Source organism: Myodes glareolus, chromosome 25, assembly GCF_982192425.1.
Source record: "Myodes glareolus chromosome 25, mMyoGla1.1, whole genome shotgun sequence".
Lineage (NCBI taxonomy): Eukaryota > Metazoa > Chordata > Mammalia > Rodentia > Cricetidae > Myodes > Myodes glareolus.
Window position 1 is genome coordinate 37,528,688 of NC_142050.1, and position 17,512 is coordinate 37,546,199.

General features: G+C 47.9%; 1 protein-coding gene across 8 annotated transcripts in view; it reads right to left on the reverse strand.

Annotated features, from left to right (window-relative positions):
- The window catches only part of Dennd2a (DENN domain containing 2A), a 91,866-nt gene that overhangs the window by 44,029 nt on the left and 30,325 nt on the right, over positions 1 to 17,512 (reverse strand). For 6 of the 8 annotated variants that reach the window (XM_085683744.2, XM_087901856.1, XM_087901857.1 and 3 more), the window contains exons 2-3: positions 16,199 to 16,300; positions 11,652 to 12,764 (exon numbers count right to left, since the gene is read on the reverse strand). In XM_085683744.2, the coding sequence (XP_085539870.2) occupies positions 11,652 to 12,764; positions 16,199 to 16,272 (1,187 nt within the window). In that variant the 5' untranslated portion in view covers positions 16,273 to 16,300. The remainder of the gene's footprint in view (positions 1 to 11,651; positions 12,765 to 16,198; positions 16,301 to 17,512) is intronic. The other 2 variants (XM_085683745.2, XM_087901859.1) reach the window with 1 other exon arrangement.

Below are 17,512 nucleotides of genomic sequence, written 5' to 3' on the forward strand. Positions count from 1 at the left end.
GTCATGCTACCAGAGCACCCCTCGTTACACAGACCCACAGACAAATCGTCATGCTACCAGAGCACCCCTCGTTACACAGACCCACAGACAAATACATGTACTAGGAAGTCAAAACAAAGTCAGAAACAAGCAGTTACATCGCAAACCCTCCACAGCCTTGTGCACGCTAGACAGGTGCCCTGTCACTTTACCCTCGGTCCCTGGCTTTTTGTTTTGTTTTTTCAAGTCAGGGTTTTTCTGTGTAGCCCTGGCTGTCCTGGAACTCGCTCTGTAGACCAGGCTGGAGATCCTCATGCCTCTGCCTCCTAGGCGTTGGGTTTAAGGTTTAAGGTGTGCTCCATCATACTGGGTTCGGGCCCTGGCTCTTTGAGAGAGGGTCTCTCACTATGTAGCCCGGGTTGGCCTTTGAACTTGTGATCCACCTGCCTCTGTGGCAAAGCTTAATTTGTAAAATAAATTACCACAGGGTTTCCTAATGATGAGTCCATCTCTGTGTTAAGTAAGGTGCTGGTTTTCAAGTGACCAAAGTGTGAAATCTAAAAAGCAACATTGTAAATCAACACAAAGTAAGATCGACAGGGGGGTAAGGAGGAGTTTCCAGAACCAACAGAAAAGCAGAACTGCAATTATTGCAAGGCCTGGCTTATCACTGTCCTGTGTCAGGACAGACTTCTGTCCTCTGGTGCTGAGGGTCAGGCAGAAATGAGAGAAGTATATTTGCTAATCCCGACCTGACCTGGGGCTATCACTGAGGCCAGGCTGACCCTCGGGCATGTACACCTGCACTGTTCTGTTTCTGTAACCTCTTGCTCCCCTATCAAACAGGGATTGCTGTGGTGACACAACTTTGTCCTAGCCTTATTAAAAGTCCATATCCTCAGCCAGGAGTGGTGGTACACGCCTTTAACCCCAGCGCTTGGGAGGCAGAGAGGTAGGTGGATCTCTGTGAGTTCGAAGCCAGCCTGGGAGGCAGAGGCAGGCAGATCTCTGTGAGACTGAGGTTAGCCTGGTCTACAAAGCGAGTTCCAGGACAGCCAGGGCTATAAACCTCATATCGATAAACAAAACAAACAAAAAAGTTCATATCTCGTCATGTTTGCTAACAGCCATCACAGCTCTATCAAGGGTGTTAGTCTTCTGCGGTCACTTTAAGAACTAACCACGCCCACCCCAGCCACTTTGGACCTCCCCCCCCCCCCCCCCCCCGCAGCCATTTTTTCTCTTGTGTGTGTGTGTGTGTCTTTGTTTTCTCTATGTTTGTCTATGTTTTTCTTTCTTTAAGTAATAAATGTCTAGTTTTATGTATAGCCTTATGTTTATTTACTCTGCCATCCACCGCATCCAGCCGCCTGACTCTGCCGCTCGCCCGGGGACCCTGACTCTCCGGCCGCATGGTGCTGCCACCCTGGAGATCTTGTGGGGACCCACAGCCATTAGCAGCTGCTCCGCGAGCTTCCCGGGACATCCCATCATCATAATATTTTTAAAAAGAACAATAAAGGGGATGTAACAAACTTGTGGTTTTTACTTGGATAAACCTCCTTACTCATTCAGCTCAGGGCCGCCTCTTTAGACTTGTAGTAGGGTCTGTGTGGCTTAATAAAAAAACTCTAAGGAGCCCATCCTGGTCTCCTTTTCTTGGGTGAGAACAGCCTGGCCACAACACAGGTAGGAGAAACCTGTTCGCATGAACGACTGGTCCACTGTGCTAATTCTCTACGAACGACTTTGGACTTGAGAAAGGTTTTAGCATCTTTAGGTAGTAACTTGGAGGAGAAGGGTATTTCCGAAGGCGAATGGATGACAAGCACAGCTGATCAGGTCTCTAGCTAACTGTGCCCAACACTCAGGTGCCACACCACCCACAGGGGTACTAAAAACCTTCCGTGGGTCACACTGTGCTCCAAACTAGTGAAGCAAAGGCAAGGAGTCCCTGCCTTACAGATGCTCACAGCTGGAGAGGATGTGACCCCCTTGAAGTTCCTTCTTGCCTTCCAGGCTCTCCAAGGACCACGTGGCAGTTGGCTTTAGAGATGTGACCCTGATCTCACTATTGTAATGAACTCCCCTGTAGCTCAGGCTTGATCCAATACACTCTGGAGTTGAGGACGGCTTTGAACTTCTGCTTCTTTTGCCTCTGCCTCCCAAGTGCTGGGATTACTAGTGTGCACACCATGCCTATTCCATGTGGTGCTAGGGACTTCACGGTACTAGACAAGCAACGAGACATCCCCAGCACGCTACATTCATCTCCAGTGGATTTCTTTTTCTATTTCTTTCTTTCCTAGTTCCTTTCTTTTCTAGCCCTCCCTCCATGGGAGTCTAATACCAGTACTCAGGGGGCTGAAGAAGGGGATCTCAAGTTTGAGATCAGCCTGGAGTCTATCATGAAATTGTCTCAAAAAACACTAAAAAAAATTATGGCCAATGTCCAATTACTATGTGAGGGTTACTAATGACTTTTCCATACTTTTATAAATGAAATGCTAATTTAAGGCAGTGGGCAAGAACCTCAAAATTAACATGCCTCAAAAGAGGTTCCTCTCTCAGAGCTGCCCCCTGGAAGGCCAACCAGATGTTTATGCCTGAAGCTGCAGGCCCTCTGCAGAGCCCCTTCTCCCGGCCCACCTACACCTAACCAACTAACCGCACTACCGCCCCAGCCACTCAAACCTGATCACTTCCTCCAGGGCCCCCACTGGAATTACATCACAACCTGACCAGGACACCCACTCTGTCGCCAAGGGGAGCCCTAACAGATGCAAATCTGATGACTGCCCCCTTCAAAGCAGTGACATGTTTCTTCCCAGTGCTCCCTTTGTCTCTAGAGCTCTAGGATTGGCTCCATTAGACCGCACGGTCTCCTCGTCCATCCTTGGGGACCCCTGGCCCTCAGTTCCTCCAACGCTAAGAAACTTGTAACTGTTCCCTCACTGACGGTCCATCGGCCGCCTCCTCCCGCTGAGCATCTACACATCTCTTCCTCTCAAGCTGCCCTGTTCCCTAGCAGGCTGGGTTCACCTGCTGAACATTCCCACAGCACCGTATGCTTCCTGGGAGCACGTGGCTCTGGAGTCACGTGGAGCCTCACCCAGCAGCTGTGTCCTTCTGCTGTTAGTCTGGGTTCTCTAGCAGGGAAGGGTCTCTGTCAGCTTACTCATTAATACATTCCCATATCTAACACTAAATATAGTCACAGTAAATATTTGTTGGCTGGATAAGTAAATGAGTATTTGATTAATTAGTTAATTGATTAATTGATTGCATAACTGATTTTTTTTTTGAAGCAGAGTACAGGCTGATCTTGTACTCACAGCAATCCTCCTGCGGCAGGGACTACAGGCCTGCACCACCATGCCCGGCTATCAATGAAAAGAAGAAAGCTGTGTTTAGCCAGATGTGGTGGCTCAGCACTCTAGAGGGACCGGCAAGCAGACCTTTGTAAATTTGAAGCCAGCCTGGTCCACACAGCAACCAGGACTGCAGAGTACAACTCTGTCTCAAAAAAAAACCAAAATCAAAACAAAACCCCAGACATGTAAATGTAAACACTTAAGGAACAGAGAGGAGGACCCAGAGTAAACACCCAGCCACAGAATCTGACTAATGTGTCAAAACATAAACTAGAAGACAGCCTCTTCAACTAACGGTGAAAGGAAAAGTGAGTATCCGTATCTCTTATCTGCAGAAAAATCCATCTGATTAAAGATCTTTTTTTTTTAAAATAATTTATTTATTCTTATTTTATGTACACTGATGTTTTGCCTGCATGGATCTCTGTGTGAGGGTGTCAGACCTTGGGGTTACAGACAGTCGACAGCTGCCATGCGGGTGCTGGGAATCGAACCCAGGTCCTCTGGAAGAGCAGTCAGTGCCCTAACCACTGAGCCAGCTGTCCAGTCCCATAATTAAAGATCTTCATATAAAGATCCGAAACTCTGAAGTTGCTGGAGGCAAAAACCTGAAGGCCTATTACCAGTGTCCGAGACCCAGTGATCCTCACTTTCTGGTGAGAAGACACAATGAAGGCTCTCGGAACACAGAACAACCAAGTCCTCTTTGTTTTCCAGCGTAGACACTGGTGAAGTAAATCTCTGTTAAACCAAGCTTCTCAAAACAATTTTACTCCCAACCTCAAACTAATTAATTCATTCCTTTTTTTTTTTTTTTTTTTTGCCACAGGGTCTCGTTATGTAGCCCTGGCTGCCCTAGAAGACACTATTATAGACTAGGCTGGTCTCGAAATCACAGAGATCCATCCCCCTGCTTCTGCCCCTCAAGTGCGGAGATTATAGGCATGCGTCCCCAAGCCTTTTTTTTTTTAAAGATTTACATGGGGATTATGCGGACTTGACTTGGTTCCCAGCACCCACGGGTGGTTTATGACATCTGTATTTCCAGTTCCGGGGGCTCCAGGGCCCTCTTTCTCATCTCCCTGGGCACCAAGCACAGACACGGTGCACATACACACATGCAGGCTAAACACTCACAATAGTTTTAAAGATTTACGTTTATTATATCTATGTGTGTGCAGGTGCCTGCCGAAGCCAGAGTCAGAGCATCTCCTGGAGCAGGAGTTACAGGTGACTGTGAGCCCCTGATATGGGTGCTGGGAACTGAACTTGGATCCTGTGGGGGAGCAAGAGCTCTTCTTAATCACTGAGCCTCTCTCGGGCCCTCTCCCGAAGTTCTTAAACTAAGTCATGTTTTATACGTGGCAACTCAGACTTGCCTCAGAGGCTGGCACCCATGTAGCTCAGGGTCCTGTCCAGTCAGACTGCCGTGGACCTGCCAGCCGGAATGGGGAGAGCACGTATCACTTAGCAGTGGTGCAGTGTGTGCGTGGTTTCCACCGCTCCCAAGGCCCGTGGAGGAAGCCCCAGGGAAAGGACCAATCTATCCGTTGTTAAAACCATCAGCGGAAAAGTTAAAATCAAAGTGGGTGGAGCTATTTGGTTTTGTAAAGGTTTAAAAACAGAACTTAAATGTAAAACTCTATATTCAAGTTAAAATATTTGGAGCATGCTTCTCTGTGAATGTGAGACGCTTACATCAAAAAAAAAAATTCCTTTTGTTTCATGGCAGCCTCAAGGCATTCCTGCAGGGTTATTAAATGTATGCCATAAAACATACATAGCCCAGCTCACGTGACTAGACGATGCTTATCTTTGGAATTTCCTGACCTGTGAGGGGTGAGGCCGAGGGCCTAAGTTTTGGTAGCTAATCTCCGGGGGTTTTAGAGAAATGGAGAAAAGAAAAGAAAAGAAAAGGAAGGAGGCAGGTAAGGGAAGGGAGGAGGGGAAAGGACAGAGAGAAGAGGAAAAAAAAGGGCATTTTCCTCAAACCAAGAATCAGCATCCCCTGGTGTGGCTCAGTTGGGGTGTGCTGACTGGCCAAAGAAAACACAGTGACTTCAGTCTGCAAAGCCCCCAGACCGGCTGTGTCACCCCAAACCCTCCCGGCCTCGGGATCCTTCATCATTTCTTTCTTCAGCCTTGGCTTGGCTCTCCTGACTCAGAGAAGGCAGGACGTCTGCCAAATGCAGGGGTAAGCCGTTTTTCTTTCTCTAGGAGATAGGACCATAACAAAGAGCATACTTTGTTTTTTTAAGTGTAGAAAGTGAGCATCTTGCCCTGCTCACCTCCACTGTAGTATTTAAACAGAACGAGGAGCCTAAAGTCAGAATGTTGAAACGCAGCTCATGTGACGTATCTGAACTAGCCAAGACACATTTCAGTTTTGGACTGAAACAAAGAAATTTTAGCTGCTTATAGAGAAAATGCTAGAAGGCTGGAAACAGCAGATTGTAGCAAGAAGAAAAAAAAGATAACGAGAATGATGATTCACCAGGTTGAGCTGTCTGTCCAACCACGACACAGAGGAAAGATTTCCACAACCAACCTGCCCCAGGGAGGGAGGGGGGAGGGGCATGACTCAGGGAAGCACAAGGCTGTAATGAAGGCAGCCAGGCTTTGGGGCTGGGTTGGAAAGGACTGAACTGGAGATGCAGGCGGAGGGTATGTGGCTCAGGGGAAGACCATGAGTTTAACATGCAGAAGGCCCTGGGTTTAATCCCTGGCACCAAAGCCAGCTCCTCCTTCAACAGAAACTAGAACAGCTGGGGAAGCGGCTGAGCAGTTCAAAGCAGCTGCCCTTCTAGAGGACTCGAGTTCTACTCCCAGGCACCCTCATCAGTTGTCTCCCGCTCCAAAGGATCCAGCACCCTCCTCTGACCTCTGCAGGCACGCGCGTGCGCACACACACACACACACACAGAGTATTAATTTAACAAGACAAACAAACATACAAAACAACAATAACAAAAAGCCAGGCTGGAGAGACGGCTCAGGTTAAGAGCATTTGCTGGTCTTTCCACAGGATCTGAGTTCGGTTACCAGCTCCGACACGGTAGGTTACAACCCTGTGCTTCTCCAGTTCCAGGAGTCTGTGGGTACTGGGCATGCATGTGGTGCACAGACACACACATACAGGCAAAACACCCATGTATGTAATTTTTTAAAACATTATTTCTATGTGCATGGGTCTTTGTTTTGCCTGCATGTATATATGTGTGAAGTTGTCAAGATTCCCCAGAACTGGAGTTATAGACAGTTGTGAGCTGCCCTGTGGGTGTTGGGAATTGAACCCAGGTCCTTTGGAAGAGCTGCTACCGTTATTAACTGCTAAGCCATCTCTCCATCCCAGATATAATTTTTTTTTAATTTAAAAGAATTTAAATAAACAAACGAACAACAACAACAGAACAAATACAGCGGGCAAAATGGCTCACAGGACCCCAGTACTTGGAAGGCAGAGGCAGGCGAATCTGAGTTTGAAATCAGCCTGGTCTACACAGTGAGTTCCAAGACAGCCAGGGCTACATTGTGGGGGGAGGGGGGTTCCTACAAGTAGAGATATGATCCAAATGAGGGAAAAAAAAAAACAAACAAAAAACAAACAAACAAAAAAAAACCTTGGGCTGGGCAGTAGTGGCGTACACCTGTAATCCCAGCACTCAGGAGACAGAGGCAAACAGATCTCTGTGAGTTCGAGGCCAGCCTGGTCTACAGAGCTAGTTCCAGGACAGGCTCTAAAGCTACACAGGAAAACCTTGTCTTGAAAAACAAAAAAGGAAAAGAAAAAGGAAGAAGAAAAAGAAAAGAAGGAGGAGGAAGAGGAAGAAGAGGGAGAAGAAGAAGAAGAAAGAGGAGGAGGAGGAGGAAGAAGAAGAAGAAATAATTCGGTTCAGCACAAAGTAGTCAGTGCAGGTTCAACCTTCTAGAGTCTGACCCCAGGAAGTTTATTTTAGACATATTTAAGTAGAGTACAATTTGGGGGGAAAAAACGTTCCTGGTAACAGATATCTCAACCCTGAGAGCACAATAAAGCTGAAAGCGTGACTACATCAAAACTCTCTTGCAATGTACAGGTGGCCTCTACCATGAAGATGGGTTCTATGGCTTAAGGGCCCAGGATCTGGTGTGGTCTCTGACCCACACAGCATGGAGGTCAGCAGGCTATGAAGTGCAGGAGACACCTTTACTGCGGCTGGGTTGGTCCTATTGACTGAGAAACAAAGCCAAAGATAAAGGGAGGGAGAGTCTGGGATAAACGTTCTGGGGGATTTGGGTGAGGCCTGGCCCTACAGATAGCAAAGGTCACCTGGTTATTAAGAGCCTCGCTCCCAGCCTTCTGGGTGGAAAACATGTAAACTTTTCCTCCACTGAGGAGACGACCCTGTATGGTTAACATTCCTAGTGTTTCCAGTGCACAAAATAATGAAACCCTGCCTGTCAAAAGTAAAAATAAAAATAATTTCTTTCTTTCTTTCTTTCTTTCTTTTCTTTTTTTTTTTTAAGAAAAGGCTCTCAGGTGATGGAGGTGATGGTGCTTGCTGCCACATCTGACGACCCGAGTTTGGTCCTCAGACTCTGGATGGCGGAAGGAGGGAAGTTACTCCTACAGGCTGTTCTCCGACCTCCACGTGTGTACCATGGCCTGTGCACATGTGTGCAGACACAGACACACTGCAAATAAAACCACCCAAGTGTAGATCTGCCTTGTTTATGGAACACTGGAACAAAAATCTTCAAATATTAGCAAACTGAATTCACTCGTACGCTAAAACAGGAGCAGACTGGGACTTCATGCCCCACATCAGGATGGTGTGATCTGAGAGGGAATTCCCTCATGGGCTCATGTGTTTGGACTTGGTCCCCAGTTGGCAGTGCTGTCTGGGGAGGCTTAGCAGGTGTGGCCTTGCTGAAGGACATGTGTCACTGTGGTGGGCTTTGGGAGTTCACTGCCTCTCCCTACTCCCAGTCTGCATTTGAAAATGTGAGCCCTCGCCAGGCCATGGCAGTGCACACCTTTAATCCCAGCCAGCACTTGGGAAGCAGGGGCAAGTGAATCTCTGAGTTTGAGACCAGCATGGTCTACAGAGTGAGTTTCAGGACAGCCAGAGATACACAGTGAGACTATATCTTGGGGGGATACAAAACAAAATATAAAAACAAACAAACAGGAGGCTAAAAAGATTGTTCTTGCAGAGAACCTGAGTTCACTTGGCACCAGGCCTGTAGCATGACCCACGACAGACTATAACTCCAGCTCCCGGGGGCTCAGTGCCTCTGCCCTCCAGGGACACCGGCACTCACAGGTACACGCCTCCACAGACATACGTCATTCAAACTAGCTCTAAAATTGCAATAAAAATATTAAGTCATGTAGGAAGAAACGATACACATAATCCTAATTTAAAGCATGTATTAAGGGTATATGAAACATGACAGTAATAGAGAGAATATTTAGAAAAATATAAGAATTATATATATAAATAATTATATATATCCAAGCACTGTAATTTATGCTATTAATCCCAGTACTTGGGGGAGGTAGAAGCAGATGAATCTCTGAGTTTGAGGCAAGCCTGGTCTATATAGTGAGCTCCAGAACAGCCCAAACTACATAGAGAGACCCTGTCTAAAATACACACACACACACACACACACACACACACACACACACTTTAGAATATGCAAACTGTTTTCCTCTTGAAGAGAACAGAAAAAAAAAATCATGTTATCTGTACCAAAAGCCCCTGGCTGACAAACAACACTGAGTAAATGCAGGCCACAAGTTCACTTCTGGAAATTGCTTCTTGCAGGAATATTCTGGGAGGTGGGCAATGGGTCCAAGGAAATATAATCAGATTTGAGACCAAGTTTTAAAAGTAAGATTGAAGGACTTATTGCTGGGTTAGCCCTGGGTTAGTCAGGGGCACGTGAAAAAGAAAATCCAAGAGAGCGACTAGCTCTTGGGTAAGTGACTAAATGAAGGATGACGTCATTTAACAAGATGTTTACTCTGAGAGGAGATGGTTGGCGGTGGCCTGGAGTGACAACCACACGGAGAACCACGCAGGGCATGAATGCACACTTCTGAGACTGAGAGGAGCTCTCAAATACACTTGCTAGTGACATGTACGGGATGGGATGAGCCCATCAGGGAAGAAGTGTTGGGAGAGCCCTCGGTCCGAGCCTGGCAGGTGTAGGGACAGGTTAAGATACTAGGTACTGTTCTAACAGGTACAAGGAGCAAAGGAAAGACGTGAGGAGGTTTCTTCACCTGGAAGGGCCTGACCCAGAAGCCAAATGAAGGCAGGGTTTCAAGATAGGATGATACAATAGCTGCCCTCAATACGAAGAGACAGCATCTAAGAAAATGACAGGATATTGGCCATTGGAGTTACTGAGACGAGGCTGCTGGTGGCCCTGGGCAATAGTAGGTCGAGGATGAGTGGCCAAAGTCCAAGTGGAAAATGCCAAGCAAAATTGAGAGGCAGGTAAGGGAATAAAAGAAGTCAGACGCGGTGACTCACACCTGTACTCTCAGCACTTGGGAGACTACGGCAGGATGACCACAAGTTCAAGGCCTGCCTGAGCTAGAGTGAGTTCTCTGACAGCTTTGTCTACAGAGTAAGACCTGCAGAGAGCTCGAAGTTGTGCACATAGGCAAGCGCTAGGGAAACCAGGAACGTTAAGCACACAGAAAGGATGTGCACGCGTGTTTTCCACCCAGAAGGCTGGGAGCGAGGCTCTTAATAACCAGGTGACCTTTGCTATCTGTAGGGCCAGGCCTCACCCAAATCCCCCAGAACGTTTATCCCAGACTCTCCCTCCCTTTATCTTTGGCTTTGTTTCTCAGTCAATAGGACCAACCCAGCCGCAGTAAAAGTGTCTCCTGCACTTCATAGCCTGCTGACCTCCGTGCTGTGTGGGTCAGAGACCACACCAGATCCTGGGCCCTTAAGCCATAGAACCCATCTTCATGATAGAGGCCACCTGTACATTGCAAGAGAGTTTTGATGTAGTCACGCTTTCAGCTTTATTGTGCTCTCAGGAGTATCTCATAATTGTTACCAGGAAATTTTTTTTTCCCAAAATTGTACTCCACCTAAGTATGTCTAAAATAAACTTCCTGGGGTCAGACTCTAGAAGTTTGAACCTGTGCCGGCTACTTTGTGCTGAACTGAATTTCTCACCTCTGAGATTCATTTCTCTGCCGCCTGTAGAGCTTGCAAAGGCCCCTACAAAGACCTTGTCTCAACAACAGCAAACAACAAAAAACAGCTGGGAACGGTGGTGCACACCCTTAATCCCAGCATTCGGGAGGCAGGGGTATCTGTGAGCTCCAGACCAGCCTGATGTGGACACTGCAGTTCCCCTATAGTCCCCAAACTCTGGAGGAAGAGACATGGGGTCTCTGGGCCAAGCTGGGTCAAGGAAAGACACAGATTCTGTCCCAAGAAATAAAGTGGAGAACAATCGAGGAAGACACAGGATGTCTGCTCTGGCCTCCTCACCCATTCTGAACACGCGCGCGTGTGCGTGCGCACACACACACACACACACACACACACACACACACACACACACGCTCTGAAAGAAGAAAAAGGTAAACAAGGAAGCGGACAGCTTCACAAATGTTTTCACTTAACTTTTGGTAACAATTACAAGTTCTTATCACACCTGAAAGGTAATTTTGTTGTTTTGAGGCAGGACCTCACTAAGTTGCCTAAGCCAGCCTAGAACTTGCTATGTTGCACAGGCTGGCTTTGAACTTATGATCCTCCTGCCTTAAACTCCCAAGAGCTGGGATTAAAGGCCTGTACCACACTGTGTCTGCCTACAGAGGAAAGTATTTAGAACAAACATTCTTTTTATCTATCTATTCATCTATCTATTATCTATCTATCTATCTATTTATCTATCAATCAATCATCTATCTATCCATCTATAGATAGTCTGCCTGCATGTACGCCTGCACACCACACCAGAAGAAGGCACCAGATCTCATTACAGACAATTGTGAGCCACCATGTGGTTGCTGGGACTGACCTCAGGACCTCTGGAAGTGCAGTCAGCGGGCTCTTAACCTCTGAGCCATCTCTCCAGTCCGTAAACTTCCTTTTGTGAGAACAAGAGCTAAACACACCAGTTACCACATTTCCAGGCCGATCTACAAGCTGCCTCACTCCATGAATACTTGACTGACTCGGAGCCCCAGGTGAATGAGACAAGTCATCCGGCTGAGACAGGGCAGTGGCAAAGGGACACAGGCAACAACAGAGTCCTCTGGTGAGTACCTACCTGTGGTCAGCACTGGGTCTCTGCCTCCCAGTCCACAGTCTTCTATTCACGGAAGTGGGAGGCGGGGAGGAGGGCAGCGGTGGGGGCGGGGGAGGTAGAGAGGGCAGGGGAGGCAGGTTTCTCTTCTCCTTCCTGAAGCCGATGCCTGAGCTCCCCGGACTGCCGTCCTTGTCCCCTTCTCCCGCGTGTTTGAACGTTCTGCGGGGCTTGGGAAGGGGGTTGATGAAAGGCTTTGGGGGACACTGCCTGGAGCCCGGGTATACACTCTCCTGGCCTTTACACTCCTCTGAAGCCTCAGGGCCTGGCTCCTTGTCTTCCCAGTGGTGGGCCCTGCGGTCAGCTGCTAAGGCACCCCCACTTCCAGGGCTCTCGGGAATGCGTTGGTCCTCTTCTGTTTTGTCAGGCAGACAGTGTGGGGAATAACAAGTCCCTGGCAGCTGGGGGTCCAAGCCGGCGGAGCCATCCTTCAAGGCCTTCTCCAGTCTCCTGACCTGTTTCAGCACGGAGAGGTGGTCACTCTGAAAGCGCAAGTCACTGGGCTTCAGCTCCAGACCTCGGCGCTGGCCGGGCTCCGGCTGCCCATCACTCTGCCTCAGGCCGGGCCACCGGTCTGTGTCCTGACACGCGGTCCTAGCTGTCCTTCTGCTGTCATTTTCCAAGCTCTCTGCTTCAAGCCTCAACCCATTCTTTGTTCTGGTGACCTCGCTGCCTCTCCGCTCTACCCCGCAGGGTGGCAAGTAGTTCTCTTGGCCCTCTGTTTGCCTGGCAGGCTCAGGAGTGGGTGGCTCCTTCTTGCCTTCCCACTTGGATATCTTGTCCTTTATGCTGAGGGGTTGGGCTCGGGCTCGGGTGGATGGTCCAGGGTTCTGGACGCTGCCAGACTGCTTCTTCAAGGGCCTGCTGGCCTCTTTAGCACCTAGGTCTGCAGCCGGGCCATTGATGATCATGCTGGAGCCGAGCATGTCCACTCTTGCCTCCAGCATGAGGCTGTGGGGGTTCCTTGGGGGACTCCTTCCCAAGGGCAGTGCTGGATTAGACTCTCGAAAAGAAACAGATCTCCCAAATGGTTGCCTTCCGGGAGCTTCCCCAGGCTTTGAACCTGCTGCCTTGACCCTGTACCAGAGAGACAAACAGAAGGTGAGGGGTCCTTACGTCACTGTTCTCAGCCAGTCCTGGACAGCAACCAGAACTCAGGTGTAAGTATTACACACTAACTGCCAACCACAACACTGAAGTTATCGGTTTTCTCTGTTGCTGTTGTTTTCCTTTTTAAGATTTTATCATTTTAAATTTTTATGTGTATGGGGGTTTGCCTGCATGTATGTCTGTTAACTGTGTGTGCCTGGTGCCCATGGAGGTCAGAAGAGGGCTTCAGATTTCCTGGATCTGGAGTTAAAAGATGGTCGCCAGCAACCATGAGGGTGCTGGGAACTGAACCCAGGTTCTCTGTAAGAGGAACCAGTACTCTTAACTGCTGAGTCATCTCTCCGGCCTCTGAAGCTATTTTTTTAAATTAATTTATTTATATATGTATGCGTTTTTTGAGACAGGGTTTCTCACTGGCCTGGAACACTGATTAGGGTGAACTGGCTGGTCACTGAGCCCTTGGGAACCGCCTGTGTCTTTCCCCCAAGGCTGGTGTCATAAACTGCCACAGGCAGCTTTTCACACAGGGTCCCAGGATCTCATGTCACACAGTAGGTTCTCTACTGACTCAGCTATCTCCCACGCTGTAGACCAGGCTGGCTTCAGTCTCAGAGATGCACCCAAGAGTGCCACCACCGCCCTGCTAAATCCTTCAATTTTTGCTAACCCTGGGCTTCACCAACTGCCCTGAGTTGGGGTGTGAAGTCATGGTATCTCAGGACACTCTCTGGAGCACAAATCTCACTGAAATGGCTCTCGGCGAGAGAGGGCTCGTTCTGTCTACAGCTGCTTCCCTGGCTTCTAGGATAGCCCTGGCAGAGCAGGAGGCAGGAAGGATCTGTTGCCTGAGTAAATGTGTGAATCAGCATGGAGGAGATTTTATACATGGCCTATATATACATGTTCTGTCCTATACGGTCTCCACCGGCCAGTGGGGTTATCTGAACTTGAATCCGATGGAATGAAAGCCTCTCTCCTTTAGATGCCCCAGTGGACAGATGAGGTTCTCTATGACTGCAGAAAGCTGTCTAGAGAGCCATGTGGGATGACGCACCTCTAAATAGGAGGTTAGCACCATAAGGACGCTCCAAACCCTTTAGGAAGCAGACATCTGAAGCACACTTACTGAGAATGAGAATGTATGTGTTTCAAAGTACAAACCATTCGTGCACAGCAGAGACTACTGTGAGGCATGGCGATTAGATGGGCGGGCTCAGTCAACAGACATGAAGCTAACGGGGCACATTTCCTGAGTTTGTATAAACCTGACTGGATAGCGACTGAGAAACCCCAGCTAAGATCCACAGTGAGAGATGAACAACTAGCAGCTGCATCCATCCTGTTACGATAACTTTCCATCCCAGAGACCAAGAGCTGTTTATAGAAGACCTCTCCCTTAGTGACGTCATCGGCTCACAAATTATGCTGCTGATCTTGGTTGCACAGTATAAATTTTAGGCTTGTGAGAACGCAAACACGCTTTCCATGGCTATCAAAGCAGAACTTTTTGAAAACAACAATTGGGATCTGTAAGAGTACAAAGAAAGAGATTAGAGAGATGGCTCAGAGGCTAAGAGCACTGGCTGCTCTTCCAGAGGTCCTGAGTTCAATTCCCAGCAACCATATGGTGGCTCACAGCCATCTGTAACTTGATTTTGTTCCCTCTTCTGGCATGCAGATAGAACACTGTATAAATAATAAATAATTAAATTAAAAAAGAGTACGAAGGAAAATAGTATTTATTTTATTTTTACTTTATGCATGACTGTTTTGCCTGCATATATGTATGTGTATCATATGTATGCCTGGTGTCCATGGAGGCCAGAAGAGGGCGCTGCACCTCGGAACCAGAAATACAGATGGTTGTGAGCTGCTGTGTGGGTGGTGGGAGCTGAACCAGGGTCTTCTGTAAGAGACTTAAGATCTCGGGCTGGAGAGATGGCTTAGTGGTTAAGAGCACTGCCTGCCCTTCCAAAGGTCCTGAGTTCAGTTCCCAGCAACCACATGATGGCTCACAACCATTAGTAATGAGATCTGGCGCCCTCTTCTGGCCTGCAGGCAGGCATGCAGACAGAATACCAAGACTACTGTATACATAATAAATAAATAAATCTTAAAAAGAGAGAGAGAGAGAGAGAGAGAGAGAGAGAGAGAGAGAGAGAGACTTAAGAGCTCTGAGCCACCTCTCCATCACTGGAAAAAATTGTTTTAATGGTCCTCAAGACAGTAGCATGAACTTCATTTGTAGGCAGGATCACAGTCCATTGCTGTTTCCCTAAGAACTGAAAAGGCAGAACTTACAGCTTCTTTTCTCATAGCAAGATGGACGCAGAGGACAGATGCGTGAAAACACGACCATCAGATCAGTGCGTGCTGCCCACAGCTGATGACTACAGACCACACAGTCATGCACGGTAGACAACAGGTGACAGATAAATGCAGGGGCTTTGGGGCACAAGGCCTTGGGTTTGAGTCCTTACTATGCTTTTCTTTCTCACTGTAAAGACTGAATCCAGGGATCTGAGTACGTTGGGTGGGCTCTACCACCAAGCTATATCCATAGTCCTGTTTTCTTTTTCTTCTGCAGGTCAGAATACTATCTCCTTAGACTGGAGCTTTTTAAGTAAAGAAGCCAAACTGGTTTTGTTTATCATTCCTGGTATATGGCAGGTTTTCAATACATAATGTTTGATAAATTAATAGATTAATAAATATATTATGCCCAAGGGACTCAACTGATGGCCACTGTGACCACTGCAGTATTCATTTAAGATCCCAAACACCTAGAATGACTCAAGAGTACCTGAAGAAGAGAGACTGGCTTGTCAGAAAAACATGCTGTATTTACTGAGGTCAAGCAAGAGGGCTAAAGGATGGAGACATATTTTAACTGTCTCCACAGCAGACAGTCTTCTCCACAGACTCTGCTACCCATGGGTATCTGGAGTTCCCGTTTCTAGGATTCTAGCATCTGGGTCACAGAGCCGTGATGAGTTCAGCGCTAACGGAACGTGAGCAGTATGGGGAAAAGGCTCCCTGCTTACAGAAGATGGGAAGGGCGGGCTACGTGGACAGCTACGGCTGCAAAGCTGCAGGGTTCAGAGATGAGGGAGAAACCTGTGAGTCTATTAGCTAGAAAAATACACTTTGGCTTGGAACGCAACACTCCCTCAGGCACTGGGAGATTCACAACCCCCACTCCGCAATACCCAGACCCTCTCAACCATTCTGCTCCCTTCTCCAATGAAGGCAGTTCAAGGAGAAGCTCAGGAAAGGGATACCCCTTAGTCAAGGAAGGGGGTGAAAAACTATTCAGTTCCTACACTCTTAGGGAGGAGGGAAGGAGACTGAGCTCGCTCATCCTCCATACTGTCAGGGTATATGCAAAGGGAGGCTCTTACTTGTTAGCCAATCTGTAGCTCAGAGTTCCAGTCCAGCTGTGGCTGCCTGTGGCCTGCCTGCTCACTGTCACCATGTCAGCATCGAGAGAGGCTCCAGGTGGCCTAGAGGAACAGGGATACACACTCAGCGAGTAACAGGGGCCACCTCCCTCAGAAGGAAGCAGGTATTACCACCCCGCCCCACAGTGTTTATATCTCTAGGAGATTCCACCCAGAATTGGAGGTAGCAAGAAGATACCATTCAGAAACCCTGCCGCAGAAGGATGATGTCATATGATCTCCCCAGGCTTTCAACATTTCTACCCTTTCTTCGAGGCTAATAAACCTGCCAGGCAACAGTGTGGATATTCAATGTCCTGGCTCAGAACTTCCCCAAAGAAATCAAAGGGCTGTGTTCCAAGACATGCTTATAGATGTTAGGTACCAGGAGGGAAAGGTCAGAGACATAAATAAACAAATGTGGGGGCTTGAATGAGAATGACTCCCGTTGGCTCATACAGCTTCATGCTTACTCTCCATGGTGAACTGTTCAGAAGGATTGGGAGGTGTCTCCTTGTTGGAGGAGTGAGTTGCTGTGGTGGCCTTTAAGGTTTCAAAAGCCCAAGCCAGGCTCAGTCTCTCTCTCTCTCTCTCTCTCTCTCTCTCTCTCTCTCTCTCTCTCTGGCTGCTGCCTGGGGACTGGGATGTAAATTCTCAGCTCCTGTTCTAGCACTATTCACGTCACCACACGCCCTGCCACGATGATCGTGAACTAAGCTTCTGAAATTGTAAGCAAGCCCCCAAATAAATGCTTTCCTTTATAAGAGTTGGTCATAGCCGAGTGGTGGCAACACATTAAAGCCTGTGTTGGGAGGCAGAGTCAGATGGAGCTGTGAGTTAGAGGTCAGCCTGGCCTATAGAGTGAGTTTCAGGACAGCCGGTGTGTGTGTGTGTGTGTGTGTGTGTGTGTGTGTGTGTGTGTGTGTGTGAGAGAGAGAGAGAGAGAGAGAGAGAGACAGACAGACAGACAGACAGACAGACAGGCACACACAGTGAAATCCTGTCTTGAAAAACCAAAAAAAGACTTGATCATTGTGTCTTTTTATAGACAAGACAATAACATAAACAAATTTAATTAATTTGAACATAAAAAATATGTAAAATACAGTACCTATGGACCACACATTATGAAGAGGAAGACATGCATGGCCAGGTGAGATGGCTCAGGGGGTTGCCACCAAACCTGGTGACCTGAGTCAATCTCTGGACACCACATGGCAGTAGGAAGAGCAAACTCCTACAAGTTGTCCTCTGACTTCTACGTGAGCATGCATG